At 43.3% G+C, this 26923-nt stretch overlaps 1 protein-coding gene across 3 annotated transcripts; it reads right to left on the reverse strand.

The window, feature by feature from the left end:
* Window positions 1-1473: 1473 nt before the first annotated feature.
* Window positions 1474-26254, reverse strand: LOC129698933 (pituitary tumor-transforming gene 1 protein-interacting protein-like). 3 transcript variants are annotated; one of them, XM_055638414.1, is made up of 8 exons: window positions 26122-26254; window positions 21701-21833; window positions 17555-17607; window positions 15340-15448; window positions 8922-9030; window positions 7361-7426; window positions 3503-3549; window positions 1474-2370 (listed from the first exon to the last, which is right to left on the reverse strand). In XM_055638414.1, the coding sequence occupies exons 2-8, from the start codon at window positions 21786-21788 to the stop codon at window positions 2324-2326; spliced, it is 519 nt and encodes a 172-aa protein (XP_055494389.1). In that variant the 5' UTR covers window positions 21789-21833; window positions 26122-26254; the 3' UTR covers window positions 1474-2323. The 3 variants fall into 3 exon arrangements, with proteins under 3 accessions (XP_055494389.1, XP_055494390.1, XP_055494391.1); XM_055638415.1 differs by having other exon boundaries at window positions 26106-26226; XM_055638416.1 differs by lacking the exon at window positions 26122-26254 and adding an exon at window positions 24312-24333.
* Window positions 26255-26923: the final 669 nt, after the last annotated feature.

The raw sequence follows: 26923 nt of genomic DNA on the forward strand, positions 1-26923 counted from the left end.
GCCTCTGGCACTGCGGGCACTGTTGAGTTGCTGCTGGGCCGTCCCCGTCCTCTCCCGGGTGTCCCAGCCCTGTCCAGGAGCAGCCAGAGGTGTTGGGACAGGAGGAGACAGCTGAGTTGCTGTAGTGCTTTGTGTGTATCCCCATTGATGGCTGGGGGGGGGGGGGGGGGGGGGGGGGGGGGGGGGGGGGGGAGTCCAGTGCCAGTTCAGCAGCGCTTGCAGCACCGGGGACCCGGGTTCGATCTTGGCTGCAGAACGAGGCGCAGGTCTGTGTGTGCACTTTCCCGTCTCTCATTTGCATCTGCCCTCTCATTCGCTGTTACACCCAGCTCTCCCGCTACCTGTTGTTTTTTTTGGGGGGAGAGATGAGGAGTTGACCATTTATGGGAGTCTCTCTGGAATCGAGAATTTCATTACTCATTCGTATTCATAGATGAGGCTGAAGAATTCCATTGCCTTAAAATGAGCAGAATAGTGAAATTCGACTCAGAAACTATCATCGGTATGTTCCAGTTTGGAATACATTAATTTTCCTATAATGTGACAAGGCACCCCCGTTAAAGCAGGAGAATGTGGTTGGGGGAAAGTTAGAACCGCCACTATCAAATGGCAGAATGGTCGATGGGCTAAATGGCCTAATTCTGCTCTTTTGTCATATGAATTATGAGGGTATAAAATTGAGGCATAAAGAGTCTACCCTCTTTCCCCAGACTGGAAATGTCAAAGACTAGAAGGCATCGCTTCAAGGTGAAAGGGGAAAAGATTAGAAATGTGCAAGATCAGTGTCCTTTTTAAACATGGAGCATGGTGGGTACCTGGAACAGGCAGCAGCGGTGGTTATGGAGGCAGCAACGACAGTGGAGCTTAACAGGGTTTTAGAAAGACGCATGGGTATGCAGGGAATGGGGAGATATGGATCATGTGCAGGCAGAGAAGAGTAATTTTTCTAGGCATCATGTTCAGCACAAACATTGTGGACCCAAGGGTGCTTCCTGTGCTTTTCCAAGTTGTGTGATGAATGGGGAGGCCATTCAAGGCCAGCACTCACACTATTCCCAGACCAGTGTAATAATGAATATACTTTGGTCTCCTGCAAATTGCTTTTCTTCATCATTAATTCAATTAAATAGAAACATAGAAAACAAGGTGCAGGAGTAGGCCGTTTGGTCCTTCGAACCATTCAATATGATCATGGCTGATCATCTAAAATCAGTAGCCCGTTCATGCTTTCCCCCGATATCCCTTGGAGCTGTTTGGTAAATTAATTGCTCACTGTAAAAATTGTTCCCTGTATAATAGAACCTGTAGCGAGTTGATAAAAAATTGGTAAACTAAAACGTAAAATTAATCCAGAATAAGTGTTAATGGTCATCATGTACCCGGTGGGCTGAAGGGCCTACATGCTGGTTGTCGGTCTGAGTTTTCTATCCAAGGGCCACCCAGATCGTCCTTGTATACCATGACACAGATTGATTTAATTCAAAATTTAACACCATTTGTTTATTCTTTATTTTTGGTACAGTTCAGCAATTAAGCATTTCTGCAGCTTTTCCACACAGAGAAAGCAATGCGAGTGGACTGTCCTATTAATGTATATTGATCAGTCTACAGCGTGTAAGGCAATAGAAAATGTACAAACATGACCTTTAAGAGCACAGATGGTATTCTATTAAGCAGAAAGGCACCATGCTTGATTTCCCCATTTTATTGTTCCACCCCTTTCTCTAAGCCATTTGGAAATGCTACATTTCCACTTCTAGCTTCTCTTTGGTTTGCAGGTGTTGATATAAAAAGGGCTTCATTCGACTTGTCCGTATAAATCAGGTGGAGCCAAAATAAAAAATGAAAATGCCTCCCATCCACAAAGTGGAATAGAGAAAGAAGACACAGGTTTGACTCTGAAATCAGACAAGTGTCCTGCTGGAAAATTCCAATTAAACTGATTTGTATATATTATTAATATTTTGAAGTAATTCTAAATAAAAAACATTGCATTAGGGAATTCAGAAAAGCAGCCACCAGTAGTTTGGTCCATATTCTACACTCATTTCACAGACGAGACCAGTAATTGCCAACGCAGATATCAGAAACACAGAATTAAACTTTTAGAAACGGGATTAAACAGCATCTGATCCAGAATTTGACAAATTTAAAAAAGGTTATTCCTCCCTAGTGAATAAAAGCTGTAAACTTGGATAGTTTAATTACACTTCCTCTGAACATCTAGGAGGGGTTAGTAACTACTGTATATAAAAGATATCGCACTATTGAAACAGTATTCATTTGGAATCTTTTGGCAAAGAACAGCCTGCATTTCATTGCATTACTTATTTTCAAATTTGGTGTAAGAATTTTGTTCATTGAAGAGACCTGAAGAAAAAACAAAGGTAAAATTCACAATTTATTACTTGAACATTCAATGCATAAAAGAGTTTTTACTGCAAGTGAACCATTCTTGTGTAAATCAGCTGTAAGAAGGAGCTGCAGATGCTGGTTTATACTAAAGATAAGACAGAAAATGCTGGAGTAAGTCAGCGGGTCTGGAAGCATCTGTGAGGAACCAGAATTAGTGATGTTTCACATTGGAACTCTTCTCGAGATTGAGAGGTAGTGAATGCCAGAACAAAACAGGGCTGGCAACAGATGGTCCCTGTTTTTAGTGCATCTTCCCCAGTCAACTATGGGCCATTATGGCCTCAAGCCTTTGAGGTTATCTGTTGCATTGTGTTCTGTTCATCTGTATCTTTCAGTCCGAAGATGGGTTACCAAATCGTCACCTTTTCTCCAGAGATGCTGCCTGACCCACCAAGTTACTCCAGCATCTTCTGTGTAAAATAGCTCTTGGGTTGCAGTTTGATTGAAGCTACTTGTAGAAATAGCTCAACCACATTTCCTCCCCATGAATTGAAATGGGTACAATGCAATTCAAATCAAAGCCCCACAGGGAAATTAGCACCACAACGGTGTTTTTTGTTTTTGTTTCACTACCTATCCATCAAGTTTTCCAAATGATAACATTGAATGCTTTAGACACTAGACACTTTTCTCTCCAGCAGGTATATGGCCTTCCACTTGTATCTTAAGTACCTCCCACTAGCTAGTTGAAGCCATTGCCAGGTGTGGTGTTTTCCACTCTTGGAAGCACCAATATCTTGTCCAATAGGTGTTTAAGTTTTGAACAGTATGGACAAACTTTTAAATAAAAAGTGGGTCCAGAATTAATTACTCAATGAATTAGACACAAAAAAGGCTAGAATACAAGAGAGATTGCTGAATTAAGATGGGTGGAGACTCATGAAGTATAAATGCTAACATAATCCAGTTGGACTGATGTGTTTCTAGATTGTAAAATCAACGCAATTTCATTGATTTGCCTTGAGGTATCCCAAACAGCACCACGTTGTTGTTGACAAAAACTATTCATGGGGGATAAACTAACGCAGCCACATTCAAATATTTTCAACAATAGACAAACAAATTAACATTTCAAAATATTACTCACCATATTTCTTCCTGATCTCGTCATGCCGGCCTTTCATTTCGCTTTTCCTGCAAAGACAAAGATAACATTTGACACAATGTCAAGTATACAACAGTAGGAGGTGGGTAGTTTGGTCATCGCTCACTGCACTGCCAATGCCGTGCAGCTCACATCAAGGACTAGAACAAAAGTGCATCAGGGTTGTGGTTCAGTATTTGTAATGCTGGGGTGTAAGCCATCCAAGTATAAGATGTGATATTATTATTATTCTGGTTTACATTTGGCCTCTCTCTAGCAATGGAGGTGTACAAGGGCAGACAAACAGGTGAGAGTGGGAAAGAGTTAAAATGACATACAGTGCCCTCCATAATGTTTGGTACAAAGACCCATCATTTATTTATCTGCCTCTGTACTCCACAATTTGAGATTTGTAATAGAAAAAATCCACACGTGGTTAAAGTACGCGTTGTCAGATTTAATTAAAGGCCATTTTTTTTTTACACATTTTGGTTTCACTATGTAGAAATTACTGCTGTGTTTATACATAATCCCCCCATTTCAGGGCACCATAATGTTTGGGACACATGGCTTCACAGGTCTTTGTAATTGCTCAGGTGTGTTTACATGCCTCCATGATGCAAGTATAAGAGAGCTCTCAGCACCTAGTCTTTTCTCCAGTCTTTCCATCACCGTTGGAAACTTTTATTGCTGTTTATCAACATGAGGACCAAAGTTGTGCCAATGAAAGTCAAAGAAGCCATTATGGGACTGAGAAACAAGAATAAAACCGTTAAGAGACAACAGCCAAACCTTAGGCTTACCAAAATCAACTGTTGGGAACATCATTAAGAAGAAAGAGAGCACTGGTGAGCTTACTAATCGCAAAGGACTGGCAGGCCAAGGAAGACCTCCACAGCTGATGACAGAAGAATGATCTCTATAATAAAGAAAAATCCCCCAACACCTGTCCGACAGATCAGAAACACTCTTCAGGAGTTGATTTGTCAATGACCACTGTCTGCAGAAGGCTTCATGAACAGAAATACAGAGGCTACACTGCAAGATGCAAACCACTGGTTAGCTGCAAAAATAGGATGGCCAGGTTACAGTTTGCCAAGAAGTACTTAAAAGAGCAACCACAGTTCTGGAAACAGGTTTTGTGGACAGATAAGACGAAGATTAACATATCAGAGTGATGGCAAGAGCTAAGTATGGAGGAGAGAAGGAACTGCCCAAGATCCAAAGCATACCACCTCATCAGTGAAACACGGTGGTGGGGGTGATATGGCCTGGGCATGTATGGCTGCTGAAGGTACTGGCTCACTTATCTTCATTGATGATACAACTGCTAATGGTAGTAGCATAATGAATTCTGAAGTGTATACACACGTTCTGTACTCCACTCTGGAATTTAGAAGGATGAGAGGGAATCTTATTGAAACATATAAGATAATTAAGGGTTTGGACATGCTAGAGGCAGGAAACATGTTCCCGATGTTGTGGGAGTCCCGAACCAGGGGCCACAGTTCAAGAATAAGGGTAAGCTGTTTAGAATGGAGATGAGGAAACACTTTTTCACACAGAGAGTTGGGAGTTTGTGTAACTCCCTGCCTCAGAGGGTGGTGGAGGCCGATTCTCTGGAAACTTTCAAGAGAAAGCTAGATAGGGCTCTTGAAGATAGCGGAGTCAGGGGATATGGGGCGAAGGCAGGAATGGGGTACTGATTGGGGATGATCAGCCATGATCATATTGAATGGTGGTGCTGGCTTGAAGGGTCGTATGTCCCACTCCTGCACCTATTGCCTATCATATCTGCTCAAATTCAAACAAATGGCTCAAATGTCATTGGCCAATGGTTCATTCTACAGCAAGACAATGATCCCAAACATACCGCTAAAGCAGGGGTCAGCAACCTTTTCTGCCGAGGGGCCAGGACACGTCTGTGAGCGGATGGCTGGCCACATCTATCACATGTACACATGGATCCTGCCCCTTCGAAGACGCCACCCGGAGCACTGAGCTCAAATATCATACTCACTCGTCCCCGGTCTACTGATAACCCCGATCCCGACAGTGAAGCCCAGACACTCTGGATGCGGTACAGCCAGAGCTCAGAGCTCGTCCATTGAGGCCGCCAGCTCAGGCCTCCTTGCGTCACCACGCCTGGGCCCGAGAGGAGGAGCCCGGCCTCACGCAGGGCGATGGGCAGCACATTTTCAGTGTTTCAACCGACCCTCGGTCCGAAAATCACCTTCCAGGTAACGGAGATGGCGGAGGTCTGTGGGCCGGATGATAGAGGGGAAAAAAAAAAAAAAAAAAAAAAAAAAAGGGCTTGCGGGCTGGATGATTTCGGGTTACGGGCCGGATTCGGCCCTTGGGTCGTAGGTTGCCGACCCCTGTGCTAAAGTAACAAAGCAGTTTTTCAACGCTGAAAAATGGTCGATTCTTGAGTGGCCAAGTCAATCCCCCGATCTGAACCCAAATGAGCATGACATTTACATGCTGAAGAGCCCCCTAAACAAGCATAAACTAAAGATGACTGCAATACAGGCCTGGCAGAGCATCACCAGTGAAGACACCCAGCAACTGGAATGTCCATGAATCGCAGACTTCAAGCAGTCATTGCATGCAAAGGATATGCAATCAAATACTAGACATGACTACTTTCATTTACATGACATTGCTGAGTGATTTTTTTTCTATTACAAATCTCAAATTGTGGAGTGCAGAGGCAAATATATAAATGATGGGTTTTTGTCCCAAACATTATGGAGGGCACTATGCAATCAGAAGCTTGAGATGGTCATTGCCGAGCGCAGGTACACGTTCCAGTGCTCGCCTCACACACACACACACACGTCCACTTAGTTTACATCTCGTTCATCCCTCCCAGGACCATTTCCCTCACCTGGTTCAATCTTTCCATCATCTCCTCCCCATTGTGCTCCACCCTCCCGCTTCCCACCCCCCCCCAACCTGACCGGAAACATTAGCTATACTTTTTGCGTCAGATAGGGGTGGTGGGGGTGTTATGGCCTGGGCATGTATGGCTGCTGAAGGTACTGGCTCACTTATCTTCATTGATGATACAACTGCTAATGGTAGTAGCATAATGAATTCTGAAGTGTATACACACGTTCTGTACTCCACTCTGGAATTTAGAAGGATGAGGGAATCTTATTGAAACATATAAGATAGCTTGGACATGCTAGAGGCAGGAAACATGTTCCCGATGTTGGGGGAGTCCCGAACCAGGGGCCACAGTTCAAGAATAAGGGTAAGCTGTTTAGAATGGAGATGAGGAAACAGTTTTTCACACAGAGAGTTGGGAGTTTGACCATCTCAGCTTTTCATTGATCTGCTTTGAAGTATACCAACCACCACAACATTGTTGTTAGCAAAGACAATTCATGGGGGAGTTTTGTTTTTTGTTCCGCATTCCAGCATCTGCAATCTTGTCTGTCTACATTAAAGACTAGTTTTCCCATTTCAGCTGAACCACTGGAGACTTTGGAAGTCATGGTTTTTGCAGATGCAATGCAGTGACAAAAAGTCACTTATGACAAAAGTCAACAGTCGATACGCCCCGAACAATGAATCGGAGAGAGTAGTCTAGATAGACGTAGTGTTGCCAGTGAACTTCAATCTTATTAGAATCATTGCTCTCCCTATTTGGCTAGGTAAGACACACAGCAAACCACAACCCTTGGTCATGAGGAGCATGATGGCTAGCTTACACACACTGGAGTGAGTGACATACCTGGATATCATCTGGAGTGCAGGAATTAACGGACAAAACCTGGAAAGCAGCCCTAACCAGTGTTACATCTAAAAAAATGTTGGCTAGTGTTTTGTTAATTGCCATATTCTTTTCCTCACCTTTCTTCTTGCCGCATTTTCCTCTGTTCTTTTTCTCTTTCCATTTTTTGATCTGCAACATCATGCCTGATAAAATTAAGTAGATAAGCCTTAACAAAAGTTCTGAAAGGTTATTACTTTCACCCATGTTTAAGAACTAGTTAAAAATGCATTATGTTTAAGAAGGAACTGCAGATGTTGGAAAATCAAAGGTACATAAAAATGCTGGAGAAACTCAGCGGGTGCAGCAGCATCTATGGAGCGAAGGAAATAGGCAAAGTTTTGGGCCGAATCCCTTCTTCAGACCGATGGTGAGTTGACTTAAAACGTGCTATATAAATAAAACTTACTTATTTACTTACTAAGGCTGCTGACCCCCGTTCTAATGTTTCAGCTCATACTTTTCCTCAGGGCAAGCAATATCTAATGAATCCAATAAATTATTTTACTGTTACAATGAGACCCGAGGTCGCTGTTTTAGTAATACTCAAGGATGAGTCACTGCTGTGTGCCCCTCCACTCGCTTGTTCCCTTGCTTCTCCAAAGTGAGGTATCTGCCAATTTTGCATTCTGTCATTTCCCACTGCCTCATCCTATATACAAAGCTGTCAAGCTTATGATTAATTTCTTTGGAAGTAAGTTTAAAACCTAAGAGTTTCAGTTCCTTATATAATTGAAATGCCTTCACCACGGCACCTCAAACCCCTCCCGGATATTTGCTTCATTTTATCCTAACCCATCCAGCCCCAAAACATTAGCACTTTGTCAGCATAATTAATTTTATCTGTCAGCTCAAAAACATGGGAGACTTGCACCAGTGTTCAGTTTGGTGTCAGTTAAGGAGGAATCGAGAGACATATCATCCAACAATCATTCTAAATTTGCAAGTGTACACCAGGGCAGAGCAAGCAATTTCAGTTGCCCACAGCCTGCAATAAAATGAGCCTACAACACTGCTGTCACACCAGGTTGCATGGGCTAATTCCTGTAATTTAAGTAATCTAAAGAGGAATTGCAGAAATTTACAGTGAAGCAACAGGCCATTCAGTCCAATATATATTCTTGCATTCTAGATAAGCTCTTTCTTACTTCAATGTATCCTCTTCTTGATGCACTCTCAAGTACATATTTATTTGCCAAATGCTTCAGTGATTTGCACCTCAATCAAATGTATTTGATAGCAAATTCCATGTCCAGATCACTCTGGAAATAGCTGTCACCCAAAACCCAGAGGATAGTTTATGGCTCAGTTTTGGATTTCATCATATGGAACTATCTTCTCTACATCTACTCTATAAAATATTTTGATATATTTAAAGACCCTTAACAGATATCTCTCCCCTGTTCAGCTTTAACACAAGCAAAAATAAAATAAAATAATAAACTCAAATTTTTTTGACTGCCCTTTTATTTTATACTTAATAAGCCAGAGGACAAAATGCCCTCCAATCTCCCTTCTCCTCGAATTGAACCATTATGGAACATGAATTATAACTAACGTCACATTAGGATGTTGAATGGTAAGGAAAAGTCTGTCTGCATTGTCTAGTACTTATTTTTATATAGAATCCTAAATACTTACTGTCTGTTCTTTTTCTTCCTGCAGCAACAGCAGCAACAGCAGACACATATGGACAAGATTATAATGCCCCCAGCTACGGACATGGCAATGATCAAAGCTTCAAAGTTCACTGCAAAGAAAGAAAAGGGAATGTAGTTTGATTTCTTCAAACGAGCATATGCATTAACACCACCTGTTCCTCAAGCCTATTCTGCCATTTAATGTTCATTTGTAATTTCATTTTCCCCTTAATACTTTGGATTAAAGTTAACAAAACTATATTTGTAAAGATTTGTGTAGACGTGTTTCTGATCTTCACTCTTGAAAGGCTCCCAATACAAGAAATAAGTTTGATAAAATAAAACCGTTCTCCCAAACCAATCAATTTCTCAATTCCGGGATTAAAACCTTAGATTTAGAAATGTATATGACGTTGTCGAAATTGAGTGCAACACTAAATCCCTTCACACTTGCTCTACAGTGTAGTTCTCGATCTACAACATGCATTGAAAATTCATGGGCATGCTAGCAATGAAAGGAGTGATGCTTCCCACAGTGGCACAGACTTAGAACATCTACTCATAAATCAAAACATTTGCAATGTGCTGTTACCAGGGTGAATACAATTTGCAATGGTCTGATCAACAATTAACCGGTAACAAAGAACCAAGTAGCACAGCTGGGGAAGTAGTCACAGGACATCTTTCTGAAAGATCACCTTCACACCCGAATTACAGCAGATTGGAGACAGCGTATTTACAGCATTGCTTGGTCCTACAGGCCTGGGTGAGATCGGCCTCTCCTCAACCTCCAACAGTGCTGAAATCGCTGGATGTGGCTCTCCATTTTCCCAAGCCATCTTCTTACCTTCACCCACAGCCCCATCTGAGGAACTGGATTAAGGCAGGTTTAATTTGAATATCCCCTCTAATCAAATGCCAATTTCAACTATCCCACGTTTCCATGGCAGTTCTTAAATGTTATTCAAGACTGCCTTCTTGACAACACTTTTTAGCAACATGCCTACTGATGCATCTGAAAACTACTTAAATAGTTACTTGTTCTTTGTATTTGCCCATTAGACCAGCAGCTCCTGTCCGTATCTGATTGGCAATTGTGTGCCTTCACTGGGAAACAATCAAAATCTGAGGTCTCCTAATCTGAGGAAAGACATTCTTGCCATAGAGGGAGTACAGAGAAGGTTCACCAGACTGATTCCTGGGATGTCAGGACTTTCATATGAAGACTGGATAGACTCGGCTAGAAGATTGAGGGGGGATCTTATAGAAACGTACAAAATTCTTAAGGGGTTGGACAGGCTAGATGCAGGAAGATTGTTCCAGATGTTGGGGAAGTCCAGAACAAAGGGTCACAGTTTAAGGATAAGGGGGAAATCTTTTAGGACCGAGATGAGGAAAACATTTTTTACACAGAGAGTGGTGACTCTCTGGAATTTTCTGTCACAGAAGGTAGTTGAGGCCAGTTCATTGGCTATATTTAAGAGGGAGTTAGATGTGGCCCTTGTGGCTCAAGGGATCAGGGGGTATGGAGAGAAGGCAGGTACAGGATACCGAGTTGGATGATCAGCCATGATCATATTGAATGGCGGTGCAGGCTCGAAGGGCCGAATGGCCTACTCCTGCACCTATTTTCTATGTTTCTATGTTTCAAAAACACTAAACTAACTTCAGTGCATTCAACATCAATTAGGCACATTAAAAATGAGATTGATCTAAGTGAGAATAAAGTCAAGGAGCACAAAATACTGTGGATGCTAGAATTTATAGCCAAAATAGAACAGCTGCGGGAGGAACTCAGCAGGTCTGGCAGAATCTGTGAGGGAAATGGATAACTGACATTTCAGGGTGGGTTACTTTATCTCGGAAATAGAGTCAATATCTATTGGTGCCTAAACATTGAGTGTGGAACCAAACTAAAATAGAATCTTAGCTGGCCTTGAAATACAAATACAAAGTATCATTTGAGATTTTATATTTTGTTTTTACTACAGACCAAGTGCTGTAAAATACAATCAGCGTACATAGGAACTTGGTCACCAAAAGGCCTGTTTCTGTACTCGACGACAGTCACTTTAGCTACATTTAGCTCCCGTTGCTACATTTAAAAAAAAGAAATCAAATATAAACCTGACAATTACTTTGGGCCTAATGCACTGTGAACAGACTTTACTAGCCAGTAAGAAATTATGAGTTGTTTTCTGCATTAACTCTGAGGCTGAACTGATGAACATCAGATTACCACAGCTACAATCTTATACTGAAATATTGTTTCAGTGACTAAAATACAAACTAAAATAAGCAGATAACAAGCAATGGGCAACACACAACTGTCAGATTGTGGATAAAAACTCTAATTCACTAATCTCAATTCATCATCTTCATGGTCCACATTCTCCCTTCCTAAATCACTGACTCCACATCTCTTCTTGGGAAATCTTCAAACCTGCTCCCACTCCTGCCGCAATCTTTAACCTTGAATCAAATACTTCACTCATTTTACTGCTAGTATTGCCACCTCCCAAACAACATCCAATTCTACCCACACATCTCATCTGTTGTTGAAGCCCTGATCCATGTTGTTGTAGCCACAGCCTTAATCATTCCAGTGAACTCTTATTCAATAAACTTTACATACGCTTTCAGTTCTGTTGCCCAAACCCCAAAACACCATTCAGCCATCACCAGTGTACTTGCTGATCTATAATGGTTCTGGTTAAGCAAAGCTTCAATTTTAAAAGCCTCATCCTTTTCAAATCATTATGCTCCTTATCACTGCTCTCTTCTTCTGTCTTCTAACTTTCCTAATTCTGGACTTCAGCATCCAGAATGTAATTGTTCCAATATTGCCAGCTGTACCTTCAGCCACACCTTAAACCTCTAGAATTCCCCCTCTAAACTATGCCTCTTTCCACAAAGCCCACCTCTTTGACCAAGATGTGATCAATTCCTTGTAACATCTTGCAACTATTATTTAGGGAAGGAATTCTGCCTCTATCTGCTCCAGCTTGTGTGAGATTCCAGACACATCAATGCAGTCAATTATTTACTGTCCATGGAAATGGCCTGACAAGATACATGATTATACGGAAATGTGTCAAAGGGCAGACAATAACAGCAACTGAAACAAATGACTAAAATGAGCCTTCACTAATTTATGAACAATTCAGAACAAGCTTTGCCAGTCACGCACAAATGATTAATAATACTCAATATTATTTTACATATGCAGCACTCTTTCCTTGATTTGAAATAAAATCTACATTCTGTGAACAGACAGTCAATCTACTTTTATTCTAGTTTGAAAGTTAGCATGATTTCATTACACCAAGAGACCACTTACAGATTAACTCTTGATTTTGGTCACTTGCTCCGGGAGGAGACATAGGCCCAATATCATTCACAGTATACAGTTACATCTGGCAAAATAACTCTATTATACATGTCCTTAAACTATAAAGACTGCACCCTTGGATTTGCGTAAGCTCAGTCTTTATAGAATAAGAGAGCAAGTTAAAACCCCTCTGTTACAGAGGCTATGGGGGTTTTCATTATGCAAGTAGACAGGGAAAATCAGGTTGGTACTGGATCTCAAAAGAAGGAATCTGAAGAATCCCTGGGGCTTCTTAGAACAGTTTGTGGTCACACCCACTAGGGAAAAGGTAATTCTGGACTTGATATTGTGCAATGAACCAGCCTTGATTAGGGAGCTTAGGGTGTAGAAACCCCTAGGAGGCAGAGATCATAAAATTAGAGAATTCAACCTGTAGTTTGAGACGGAGAAGCTGAAATCGGATGTATTGGTATTACACACATTGTACTATGTGTAAGTACAGATAACTACAGAGGAAGTTGTTTGGAAAGGCACCTTAGCAGAAATGACGATGCCTTACAGCACCGGACACCCAGGTTCGATCCCGACTACGAATTCCGTGTGTGCAGAGTTTGAACATTCTCCTTGTGATCGTGTGGGTTTTCTCCAGGTGCTCCGGTTTCCTGCCACACTCTAAAGACGTACAGGTCTGTAGGTTATTTGGTTTCGGTAAAAATTGTAATTTGTCCCTAATGTGGAGGATAGTGTACTGGGTGAATGCTGGTTGGCGCGGACACGGTGGACCGAAGGGCGCTGTATCTCTAAAGTCTAAAAATTTGTTATGGGGAGATAGTGCCCAACAAATCTGTTGGGAAGTTTTTTAAGGAGCAAAATAAGCAGGGTAGACAAAGGAGAGTCAGTGGATGTTATTTAAATTGATTTTCAGAAGGCTTTTGATAATGTGCACATGTGAGCTTGCTAAACAAGATAGGAGCCCATGGTATTCATCGCAAGGTACTAGCATTAATGGATAGCAATGGCTGACTGGCAGAAGCGGAGTGAGAATAAAGGAGACCTTCTCCAGTTGGCTGCCGGTAACTATTGGTGTTCCACAGGGGTCGGTGTTGGGTCTGCTACTTTTCATGTTATAGGTTAAAGATATGGATGATGGTATGGATGACTTTGTGGCCAGGTTTGTGGATGACATGAAGATAGTTGGAGGGGCAGGTAGTGTTGAGGAAGCAGGGAGACTGCAGATGGCCTTGGACAGGTGGGAGAGGGGCAAAATGTCCAATGGAATACAGTGCAGCAAAGTGTAAGGTCATGCACTTTGGTAGATGGAATAAAGGCATAGACAACTTTCTAAATGGGGAGAGGATTCACAAATCAGAAATGCAAAAGGACTTCGGTGTGCTGGTACAGCATTCTCAAAAGGTTGATTTGCACATTGAGTTGGTGCTAAGGAAGGCAAATGCAATGTTAGCATTCACTTAAGAAGACCAGAATATTAAAGCTGTGCAATATTAAATCACATCAATTAGAATGCTGTGGATTTATGAGGTGCTACACAGGCCAAATTTGGAATATGGTGGACAAAAATGCTGGAGAAACTCAGCGGTTGAGGCAGCATCTATGGAACAAAGGAAATAGGCAACGTTTCGGGTCAAAACCGTTCTTCAGACTGATGTGAGGGTGGGGGGGAAGAAGAAAGGAAGAGGTGGAGCCAGTGGGCTGAGGGAGAGCTAAGAAGGGGAAGAGAAAGTAGGGACTACCTGAAATTAGAGAAGTCAAGGAGTGCAAGCTGCCCAAGCGAAATATGAGGTGCTGCTCCTCCAGTTTACGGTGGGCCTCACTCTGGTTATGGAGGAGGCCCAGGACAGAAAGGTCGGATTCAGAATGGGAGTTGAAGTGCTGAGCCGTCGGGAGATCAGGTTGGTTATTGCGAACCGAGCGGAGGTGTTTGGCGAAGCGATCACCAAGCCTACGCTTGGTCTCACCGATATAGAGCAGCTGACACCTAGAGTAGCGGATGCAATAGATGAGGTTGGAGGAGGTGCAGGTGAACCTCTGCCGCAACTGGAAAGACTGCTTGGGTCCTTGAATGGAGTCAAGGGCGGAGGTAAAGCAACAAGTGTAGCATTTGGAATATGGTGAGCAGTTTTGGGCCCCATATACAAGGGCGGATTTGCTGGTTTTGTAGAGGGTCCAGTTTATGATGGTAATCCCGGGGATGAATGGGTACAAGGAGTTTTTGAAGGCTCTGGGCCCGTTATCACTAGAGTTTAGAAAGACGAGGGGGGGTTCTCATTGAAACCTAGCAGATAATGAAAGGCCTAAGAGTGGACATGGGCAAGACGTTTCCAGTAATGGGGCAGTCTAGAACCAGAGGGCACAGCCTCAGAATAAAATGACATACCATTAGAATGCCAATGAGAAGGAATTAATTTTGTCAGAAGGCGATGCATCTGTCGATTTCATTGCCAGAGATGGCTCTGGAGACCAAGACATTGGGCATTTTTAAACCTGAGATTGATGAAAAAGGGGGTCAAAGGTTATGGGGAGAAGGCAGGAGAATGCGGCAGAGGGGGAAATTTATATCAGCCATGATTAAATGGTGGAGTAGACACAATGGACCAAATGGCCTTATTCTGTTTTTGGACAGAAATTCTGTTCTGTTATGGCAAAATCCATAGAAATATAAGCACAAGTCCAATGGCAGAGGGTTGGCAATTTTGGATTCCATGTAAAACTGAAATGGAGTTGGGCATATTGAAAGCACAATCTTCCCAAACAGCAGGCATAGGAAGCAAATGAGGAGGGGGAGGGATACAAGAAAGTGAATAACTTTATCCATGTTCACGAGGTTGGATGTTGGCCATGAAAGCGAAGCACTTCCAGAAGAGATTTTTGAAAATAGCAGGGCAGTGAAGTAATGAACGAACGGGAAATGTGATTTAGGCAGAAAGCAACAAAGATGTGGAGATATATACAGTGTGAGACCCAGGAAAAAGCATGCCAAAGTGCGGTGAAAGACAGCAACATTGCAATGTTCAATACTTTGAGTACATTTCATGATTAAAGTAGTAAACAAAATTATTTTGCCTCTTACCCCAGCAGACTCCCCATCGTGCATCAGACAGTGGACATAGAGATTTCGGCGGCAGGATCTTTCTCACAGGGTAATGATAACATTTATTTTTGGTATTGCACCATAAACACTGCAAAACAAAATCAAACTAGTTAAATGGACTACACCTGTACACGTGAGCACATTGATTTAACAGTTACTTGCCAGAGAATTAACCTGCACTCACAAAACCTGGGTTGTTGTCACCTTCAGAACTAAAAGGACTGCCAAATGATATCAAAAATCAATAAAAGTTGAAGTGTATAAACTTCAATCCCACTTTATACACATGGGCTGTTATGCATGCCGTATAAAACACACAAGATGCTATAGTTTTTTAGTGGACTCACTGCACTTAAATTTTGTATTTCTGTAGAAAAGTAGCCAGACAGTCAAAACATGATAGGCAATTTGATTGAAATTGATATTAGATCAGCTCTAATCAACATTTTCGCCAATTACTTTGCAATTAATTATGAGAAGACTTTTCAAGACTGCATGGAATGCTATGGATAGTTCTGGTCTCCACAAGGTAAAAAGGATACAAAGGACACAAAAGGCACTGAAGATGATACAAAAGAGGCCCAACGGATGTTACAGAATGAATTGTGAAGGCTCCTTTCTCCAGAAAAGACTGTACAGGGATGTGATAAAGCTCCATAAAATTAAAAGAGACGATCAAGCAGAGGAGGTATGTCTACTTGAGGTGGCATCCGAGGTGTACAAACTGAAGGCTGTAAAACCAGGGACCATCAGTTCAGATGAAGTTGGTTCAGATAAGAACATTTCAAATTACTCCATTTTCTTATTTCCGAGGATCATAATTTAGTTTGCATAATCTCAATTTAATGGAATTTACTCTTGAAAATCTACAATGGAACTCAAGGCCAATTAATATACCATTCCTAAAATGCGGTGCTCAGAACTATTTGAAGTATCCACGTATAGTCTAGCCAGGCCATCTGTATAACTGTGCCGTGTTTCTAACACAAGTTCTCTCGATATCAGATTCAGATTCAAACTTTATTGTCATTGTGCAGTGTACAGTACAGAGACAATGAAATGCAGTAGAGACAACGAAATGCAGTTTCAAGGTACTTTGCATTGATTACCTTTTTCAACTTGCCAATTACATTTTAACAACTGAAATGCGTTAACCCGATGCATCACTACATCTTCAATACTTCAATTGTACTAAATGTACTAGTCTGGTCTTTTCAGATCCAAACTTGATTATCTCATTTGTCCATCACAAGATTCATATGCACAATCTATGAATACCTTCAAACGAAGCAATTCCAACTAAATGCTGCCATCCTTGATAAACCAGGACTTCCATCCCAACGTCCAAATCTACAACTTCAGTGAATAGTCACCATCTCAAAACAGTAGCCCAGTGGAAATATTCCCAGAATTTGAGTAGCTGCCATTATACTTTCTCTGCCCTCTGCTGTGCACTAATTTCCAAGTTCCATTAATAAAGTACCTTCATTTTACCCAAAATATTTGGGGGCACTTTTATTAAATTTCTTCAGAAGCTAACAGTGTGCATTTCCCATTTCAATCACTGGTGCAGCCACCTATACAAAGAAAAACTCAGGAACCTCACTTGTGACCCATTTCATAAGTCTATTTGTGTTTGCTCTCACCAGCTCAAAGTTTTTAATTAAAAAATGTAATTAAATGTCGTTGTCTATACTCTCAATGGATATACCAGTATTGACGATGTAAACTGTTTAGGCTCTAAAGTGTACAGCTATTATTGACAAAAGGAATGGCAAATGAACCAAAGGTTTGTAATAAATGGCCACCACCACGGCGAATGGAAATGGCCACAACCACGGCGAATGTGTTTTTTATTTTTCAAAACTTCTCGACACAAAATGGGGGTGCGTCTTCATTGCCGGGAAATATGGTAATTTAAGAAATGAAAAGTCTTTCACTGATTTAACTGCATGCAGACATTGCATGGTCAAACTTGCATACCGCAAAGCAGCAACATTAATTCAATACTATTGCAATAATGAGTTGAGAAATACCATGAACTGACATATGGGAAATTCCAATCCGCCCCGTCATACCTCATCACACCCTCTTAACACACACTAATCCTTTCTCTCTTATACCACCAAATTAAGCAACAGTACCGTTCACCAGATAAAGAGTGCCACGAGAATCCAACTACCATGTTACTCACCGAAACATTCCTCAAGCATTCTGCACAATTTGTGTTGGTAGTGGCATTGCAACCTGAAAAAGGATATATATTTAGTTTAAGTAAAACTTATATCATCTTTATTAACACATATGCTTTTCCTTAATGTATGGATTCATACTATGCTAGGCAAGTAATAGGATACATTCATTAACAATTATCCCATTATTTACACCGTGACACACAAGATGGCATTTCAGTAATTATATTATCTAATTATTGTTTCAAACCAGATTATACAAATTCCATATTATCAGATGGTAACTTGGATCTGTCAAAATGAACAGATGACAGTAATTTCAATGTTCTGTGTTCTAAAACATTGAAAATGCAAGTTAAAAATACATGAATTAACCATTTTCACTTCCTCCTGAAAGCACAAGCTTTAAAAATGGTTTAAGCACTAAAGTGTACAGCTGTTAATGACAAAATTAATGGCAAATTGAACCAAAGGTTTGTAATAAATGACAGCACAAGAAAATCGGATATGTTGGATTTCCTAAATGTTGCAATATCCAGATATAGAAATCAGACATATTTCAAAAATTGAGGAACATTGTTTTGCATCACTGATGAAACTGGCCCTTGTCCAGTAACGGTCACTCAGACATGAACTTCAACTTATTTTGAAGGTCAGTGGCTAGGAAAGGGCACAAAGAACCTGACAAGAAGTTGGGCATCAACACTAACCCTAACCCAAATCACAAGGTTGCAAATTCAAATTGCAAGTCAAAACTAATATTAAAGTGGTGCTGCACTGAAACGAGTTTACTTTCAACTGATGCGTTATACATATTTCTCCTCCACCCTCTGGGTCCCCAAATGATCATTTTGATGAAGTCAGATATTTCCAGTGTTTGAGCCAGTATTTATCCCTTGTGCAACAACAATGAAATAGACTACCTAGACATAACGCAATATGCCGTGTACAAATCCGCACACGTGATTGCTAAAATATATTGGTGGTTTTAAGGCATGTTATGACAACCCAAATTAAACTATTTATTTTCTTCCCCAATAATCAAATCTTGCCCAACCACAACCAGTACACATTGAAGGGTTTTGTTTGGACGGTAATAATCCACAAGAACAAATGACCTGAACCATTAACTGTATCTGTCTCTAGGAGGTGGTGTCTGAACTGCTGTGTATTTCCAGCATTTCCAGTTTTTATTTTGGATTTTCAGTTTTGTTCTTTACAATCACTGTTGAAGAGGCAATTGAAGAATTTTTGTGGCTCAGCAGATTGGTTATCTGACTACAACTTGATGGAGGTGGGTAAAGAACGTCAAAGCCCACCATCAAGGATGTCTTGGCAGCACCAGTATTAACCCAGCTGGGGCCAAGTCCTGAGGGACATGGCTGCCAGATTGTGTCTGCAGCAGGTAGTGAGCAAATCCATATGGGCTAAACCTGTTTAACCACCACAATGCCAATATATCAGCACATAACAACACTTTATTTGTACACTGTGGACGGCTTGATTGTAATCATGCGTCTTTTCTTGACTGGGTAGCACGCAATAAAAAGCTTTCACTGCACCTCAGTACACGTGACAAATATAAACCAAATTAAACTAGGGCATTAGCCTATTAAATCTTTGTTTAACTGTTTCCAGCACATGAACATCTTTTCCTACAGAAGTAGGCAACATTGGTATTCTAGTTTGTAAGGTGTAAAGGTGTCCTTGAGGCTCTTGAAAGGCGCCCATAAATAACATTTATTATTATTATTATTATTATTATTATTATTAGTTGTGGTCTCAGCAATACCTTATAACGTGAGATTTAAACTTTGGCATTCTATTTCTCCAGCAATAAACAATATCATTCTGTTAGCTTTCTAATTACTTACAGTATGTGCATACTAATCATTTGAGAATCATGTCAAGGATACCCAGATTCCTCTATCTCATAGTTTTGCAGTCTCTCTCCACAAAGCTGAGTTTGCAATAAGAAGCCCATTTTAAAGCCACGTTCAATAGACAATAAGTGCAGGAGTAGGCCATACAGCCCTTCGAGCCAGCACCGTCATTCAATCTGATAATGGCTGATCAACCACAATCAGTGCCCTGTTCCTGCCTTCTCCCCATATCCCTGACTCCACTTTCCTTAAGAACCCTATCTAGCACTCTCTTGAAAGTATCCAGAGAACCGGCCTCTACCACCCTCTGAGGCAGAGAATTCCACAGTGTTTCCTCATCTCTGTTCTAAATGGCTTACCCCTTATTGTTACACTGTGGCCCCTGGTTCTGTACTCCCCAAACATCGGGAACATATTTCCTGCCTCTAGCGTGTCCAATCCCTTAATAATCATGTTTCAATAAGATCCCCATTCATCCTTCTAAATTCCAGAGTATACAAGCCCAGCTGCTCCATTCTCTCAGCATATAACCATATAACAATTACAGCACGGAAACAGGCCATCTCGGCCCTACAAGTCCGTGCCGAACAACTTTTTTTCCCTTAGTCCCACCTGCCTGCACTCATACCATAACCCTCCATTCCCTTTTCTCATCCATATGCCTATCCAATTTATTTTTAAATGATACCAATGAACCTGCTTCCACAAGCTCATTCCACACCGCTACCACTCTCTGAGTAAAGAAGTTCCCCCTCATATTACCCCTAAACTTCTGTCCCTTAATTCTGAAGTCATGTCCTCTTGTTTGAATCTTCCCTATTCTCATATGACAGTCCTGCCATCCTGGGAATTAACCTTGTGAACCTACGCTGCACTCCCTCAATAGCAAGAATGTCCTTCTTCAAATTTGGAGACCAAAACTGCACACAATACTCCAGGTGTGGTCTCACTATGGCCCCGTACAACTGCAGAAGGACCTCCTTGCTCCTATACTCAACTCCTTTTGTTATGAAGGCCAACATGCCATTTGATTTCTTCACTGCCTGCTGTACCTGCTTGCTTACTTTCATTGACTGATGAACAAGTACCCCCAGATCCCATTGTGCTTCCCCTTTTCCCAACTTGACACCATTTAGATAATAATCTGCCTTCCTGTTTTTGCTACAAAAGTGGATAACCTCACATTTATCCACATTAAACTGCATCTGCCCACACATAACCTGTCAGTCACCCTGCATTCTCACTGCATCCTCCTCACAGTTCACATTGCCACCCAGCTTTGAGTCATCTGCAAATTTGCTAATGTTACTTGTAATCCCTTCATCTAAATCATTAATATATATTGTAAATTGCTGCAGTCCCAGCACCGAGCCTTACGGTACCCCACTAGTCACTGCCTGTCTTTCTGAAAGGGACCCATTAATCCCTACTCTTTGTTTCCTGTCTGCCAATTCTATCCATGTCAGCACTCTACCCCCAATACCATGTGTTCTAATTTTGCCCACTAATCTCCAATGTGGGACCTTATCAAATGCTTTCTGAAAGTCCAGGTACACTACATTCACTGGCTCTCCCTTGTCCATTTTCCTAATTACATCCTCAAAAAATTCCAGAAGATTAGTCAAGCATGATTTCCCCTTCGTAAATCCATGCTGAATCTGACCGATCCCTTTACCGCTATCCAAATGTGCCGCTATTTCATCTTTTATGATTGACTCCAGCATCTTTCCCACCACCGATTGTCGGGCTAACTGGTCTGTAATTCCCTGTTTTCTCTCTCCCGCCTTTCTTAAAAAGTGGGATAACATTAGCTACCCTCCAATCCACAGGAACTGATCCTGAATCTATAGAACATTGCAAAATGATCAAGTTCATCAAAACACTTGGGTATTATGTGCAGTTATATCAACTCCAGCATCCAATGTTGAGCAGTCAGTAATCAAATTGTTACCTTAGCTTTTAGGTACAAGTGACTTGTAGCTGAAGCCTAGTAACTACCGAAGAATTATAGTATCTCCGATGCATCAAGGATTAAACAAATCCAGTTCCTCGTCAGTTTCAAGATAACATCCGGTTGAATACAATTCACATTGCCAATCCTTTAGGTGTGATGTGGAGGTTCAATTGATAATGAAACTTAACGGTGCCAAATTTCAACATAAAATAGATAAAGCTACAGAGTACCAAAATCATTTAGCGGCTTATTTCCTCAGACATTTTGCAGGAAAGCTTTCAGCCTTATTTTACAAAAGCAACAATTCTTACTGGGAACAGGATCCGATGCTCCCCAGGTTCCAAGGCTTATTGCACAAAGAATTCCTGTAATTCCCAGCAACCAAATTCTTGGTGCCATCCTATTCCTCGGCAAATCTGGTGTTCAATGGTGTAACTTCAAGGCCTGAAAATTAAAAGATAATTTCAATCATCAAGAGTGATACATCTAAACCCAGCAACCACAAACCCATAACCAGCAATTTAAACTATCTCTTGTCTGCGCATCGGTTTGGTAGAACTCTTCTCCAAATCAAGTGTCACATGTTCAAGATAGCCACAAAATGCTGGAGTAACTCAGCGGGTCAAGCAGAATCTCTGGAGAAAAGAAATGGGTGATATTTCGGATCAAGACCCTTCTTCAGACTGAGAGCCAGGGGAGAGGGAAACTAAAAGTATGAAAAGGTACAGAACAAATCAGAACCGGCACCAATGACTCAAGAAAGGTGGAGCCTACAATGGTCCATTGTTGGCTATAGAGGAGATGATATGAAGGGATGCAACACGCGCTCAAGCCCCAATTCAGGATCTGATCATGCATTTCTAAGCTGTCTTAACAATAACATTTCATTTGCAGATTTATTCAACTTTCTGGAGGGGATTCGGAGGGACAGGATCCACCATGATTTGAAGAAAATAATTGGCAGAGGGTAGTCAGCATGGCTTTGGTTGTGGGAAAATATGTCTCATACATTTTGAGTTTGAAGAGGTAACCAAAGGAATGATATGGGCAGGGCAATGGACATTGTCTGTATGGACTTTAGCAAAGCCTTTCACAAGGTCCTGCATGATAAGCTAATCTAGAAGCTTAAACCACATGGAATCCAATGTGAGCTAGCCAATTGGAGTTAAAACCCTAGAGAATGCTGTAGGAGAGAGAAGGGGTTAAGGATCAGAGAGTTAGACTGAGTTGCTGGATATCCAGGAATTATACAAGGAAGTACAATCTTTAATAAAACCACTTAAATACTCAAATGTTTTTACACTGATTCTTCCAATAAGCCAAGTTGATTCACCTTGCACTTCATAAATGTTCGAAAAGGAACTAGACCACACACCAGATTACTCTATTTGAACACCACTAATCAGTATTGCTCCAAGTTAGTAACACTTAACCCTGGCAGAAATATATTAAGGGAAAGTGCTTTAAAAGAAAGGACATTAATAACTTTCCTGTCCCTCATAAGGGCAGGGAGATAAATCATCCAGCATTCTACTAAATTACACAGACCGGGGGGGATCTGAGGTTCAATCTCCGATCTGTGGAGAGATTGCTGTTACAAATTACTGCTGGTTTCACTGCTTTAACTGAAACTGGTAAAATTAAAAATAACCGTAAACCCCCAACCTGGATGTCTCACATTTCTACTCCATAACCCATTGCTGTTGGTTCATGTGCACAGTTTGGCCAGACTGTATCAGATATAAGTAGGCCACTAATGAATCCCTTCCACTAATGTAAGAAATGCAAAATCAGATTACAGACATAATGAGAAGATAATCTGCAACACTCTGACAGAGGAAACAATCAAGAACAGTAGCATGAGGCCTATTTCATTCTCCAATGCCAGAGTGAGGCCACATGCAAACTGGCACCTCCTCCGCTTGGGTAGCCTACAGCCCAAGGATATAAACATCAAATTCTCCAATTTCAGATGCCCACCCCCAATATCCCTCCCATTTTCTTTCCATGCCCACTGCCTCCTCCCCTCTTTCCTTCACTTCCACCTACTATCCCTCCCCCCTAGTTCTACATTTCATTATCAAATTACATAATCTGCACCCTTTTGTCTTCTCCACTTCACTTTGTCACCACTTCCACCCCTTTCTCCACCTAACTCCACTGCCAACCACCCGTCCACATCCAAATCCAACTATGTCTTGCTCGTTCTGCCCACTCTTTCCACCCACCTGCCTCTGCTATTTCCTCTCTGCTTCACCTGTCTGAAGGAGAATCACAACCCAAACATCATTTGTCCATTTCCCTCCAAGATACTGCCAGACCTGCTAAATTCCTCCAGCAGTTTGTTTTGTACTCAATTCCAGCATTTAGTTTCTTATGTCTTGACCTTTTCCATCCATTCAATTCAAGCCTAACATCTTTGTATAACATTTCCATGAAAGACAAGTTTCACCTAGGACCAACAGCTCAGATTTTCCAGTCAAATCACTGGGGTGAAATTTGAACGGACAACTTTCTGACCCCAAAAGCATGAGTGTTGCCCACTGACACAACACTAAGAGTGACTGCTGGACTGACCCACTGAACCGGTCCCTGTACCCATGTGATTATTCATCTGCACTAATCACCCAAAGAGGACAGGAAATAAACTATACTAAATATGTTTAGTTATGCCAACTGTACATCAACAGGAAACTAACATTTAGTCATAGAGCTATACAATGCGGAAACAGGCCCGTCAACTCAACGATAGAAAGTGATCGTGATCAGATTCGTCCTCTGGTATGCAACAAATTTAATGCAACGGCTAACATTTCCATACTTTTCCAACTATTAATTTTTCATACACCACCCATCACCATCACTGAGAAATGAAATCAATAACTGTATTTTTTGCATTCACATCGTTAAAAGTATGCTTACTTGTTAATCTCTGCTGACAAAGTCCACATAAAGGGAACAGTTTAAAAAAAATTGCAGCAATTGTAACTTATTACTTAATTCAAAAGGAATGTATGCATCAGATGCAAACACTGTAACCACTTTAACAAATCTTTAACTTTAACTGTTTTACGTAGCTCATCCGCCTCTCCCCCCTCCCCTCTCCCTCCCCGTTCCCTTCCCCCCTCCTGGCCCTCCCCGTTCCCTTCCCCCCTCCTGGCCCTCCCCCCTTCCTCTCTTCCCCCCTTCCCCTCTCTCCACACCCGCTTCCCTTTTCTCAGTCCCTCCCATCCACCCTTTCCCTCCCCCCCTACACCCCCTCTCTCCCCTACACCCCCCCTCCTCACCCCTCCCCTCTCTCCCCTACACCCCCCCCCCCTCTCTCTCCCCTACACCCCCTCTCTCCTCTCTCCCCCCTACACCCCCCTCTCTCCCCTACCCCCCTCTCTCCTCCCTACACCCCCTCTCCCCCCTACACCCCCCCTCTCCCTCCTCCCCCCCCCCTCTACACCCCTCCTCTCCCCCTCCCCCTCTCCCCCTACACCCCCCTCCTCTCTCACCCCCCCTACACCCCCTCTCTCCCCTCCCCCCCCCTCTCCCCTCCACCCCCCTACACCCCCCTCTCCCCTACACCCCCTCTCCCCCCTCCCCTACACCCCCTCTCTCCCCCTACACCCCCTCTCCCCCCCTACACCCCCCCCCCCTCCCCCCCTACTCCTCTCCCTCCCCCCTCTACACCCCCTCTCTCTACACCCCCTCTCCCCTACAACCCTCTCCCCCCTACACCCCCCCTCTCCCCCTCTCCCCCCTCTCCCCTACACCCCCTCTCCCCTCCCCTCCACCCCTCTCTCCCCTCCCCTCTCTACACCCCCTCTCCCCTACACCCCTCTCTCCTCCCCCTCTCTCCCCCCTCTCTCCCTCTCTCCTACTCTCCTCTCTCTCCCCTCTCTCCTGTTGTGATCACCACTGGAGGGCTCTGTCTCAAAAGGGAGAGAGAGGGAGAGGGAGGGAGGGAGTCTCTCCCCCCCCTCTATCTCCCTCTCTTGCTCTGTTTCCTCTTTCTCTCCTTCCTCTCCCCTCTCTCCCCCCCCCCCCTCACCCCCTCTACCCCCCCCTCTCTCTCCTACACCCCCCCCTCTCTACACCCCCCCTCTCCCCTCTACACCCCCTCTCTCTACACCCCCTCTCCCTCTCCCCTACACCCCCTCTCTCCACACCCCCTCTCACCCCCTCTCCCTCCCCCCTCTCCCCTCCCCCCCCCCTCTCCCCTACACCCCCCTCTCTCCCCCCCCTCTACACCCCCCTCCCCCTCCCCCCTCTACCCTACCCCCTCTCCCCCCCTCTACACCCTCTCCCCCTCCCCCTACACCCCCCTCTCCCCTACACCCCTCCCCCCACCCCCTCTCTCCCCTACACCCCCTCTCCCCCCTACACCCCCTCTCTCCCCCCTACACCCCCTCTCTCTCCCCCCCCCACCCCCTCTCTCCCCCCCTACACCCCCTCTCTCCCCTACACCCCCCCCCCTCTCCCCCCTACACCCCCTCTCCTCTCCCCCCTATACCCCCTCTCCTCTACACCCCCCTCTCCTCTCCCCTACACCCCTCTCTCCCCTACACCCCCTCTCCTCTCCCCCTACACCCCCTCTCTCTCCCGGCTACACCCCCTCTCCCCCCACCCCCTCTCCCCCTACACCCCTTCCCCTCACCCCCCTACACCCCCCTCCTCCTCCTCCTCCCCCTACACCCCCCTCCCCTCTACACCCTCCCTTCTCCTCACCTCCGCTCCGACTCACCTCCTCTCTCGATCTACAACAACAGCCAGTGACGCGGGCGGCGCTGTGACGTCAACATTCCGCGCACGCGGCCACTCCTCGCTCAGGGGCGGGGCCGTCTGCGCGCGCATGCGCACTGTGTCGGGTCTGCTGCTCAGCCCCGGCCCGGCTGGTCACGTGGGTAGGGGAGCTGAGCCCTTGTGTTGGAAGTCTCTGCTCTGATGGACGAGGCACACTTGCATTGGGACACTTCACTTGCACTGTCTACATACACTGGGACACTTGCACTGTCCTCATACACTGGCACAGCCTACAGGTACCAAGTCAAGTGTGTTTTATTGTCATATGTCCCAGATAGAACAATACATTTCTTACTTCCAGCAGCACAACAGAATATCCCCCAGGAGAATACTAGAAGAGTGTCCAGAGGTACTATTCCAGCCAAAATGTGACAGCCGAGAAGACACACAAATGCCCCTACTTGCGAGACTGAGGACATTTGGCATGTCTACAATGACTCTTAACAACTTCTACAGATGCACCATAGAAAGCATATTGTCAGGTTGTATCACTGCTTGGTTTGGGAGCTCTGCCCAAGACCACACAAAATTGCAGAGTTGTGGATAAAACCCAGTCAATTACACAAACTAGACTCCTCACCATTGACTCCATCTACACGACATGCTACCTCAAGAAAGCAGCCAACGTGATCAAGGACCTTTCACACCCCAGTCATTATACCCCACTCACAATGGGCAGAAGATGCAAAAACCTGAAAGTACCACGTAACTCAGGATCCGCTTCTTCCCTTCTTATAACAGTC

The sequence above is a fragment of the Leucoraja erinacea genome, chromosome 7 (assembly GCF_028641065.1).
Source record: "Leucoraja erinacea ecotype New England chromosome 7, Leri_hhj_1, whole genome shotgun sequence".
NCBI classification, from domain to species: Eukaryota; Metazoa; Chordata; class Chondrichthyes; order Rajiformes; family Rajidae; genus Leucoraja; species Leucoraja erinaceus.

What these genes read in the sequence shown, in the direction of transcription:
- LOC129698933 (XM_055638414.1), bottom strand. Translation starts at nt 21,788, where the DNA reads ATGGCACCAAGAATTTGGTTGCTGGGAATTACAGGAATTCTTTGTGCA. An exon ending in AGCATCGGATCCTGTTCCCA is followed by an intron (nt 17,608 to 21,700) that starts GTAAGAATTGTT and finishes ATCCTTTTTCAG; the next exon opens with GTTGCAATGCCACTACCAAC. An exon ending in AATGCTTGAGGAATGTTTCG is followed by an intron (nt 15,449 to 17,554) that starts GTGAGTAACATG and finishes TTTGTTTTGCAG; the next exon opens with TGTTTATGGTGCAATACCAA.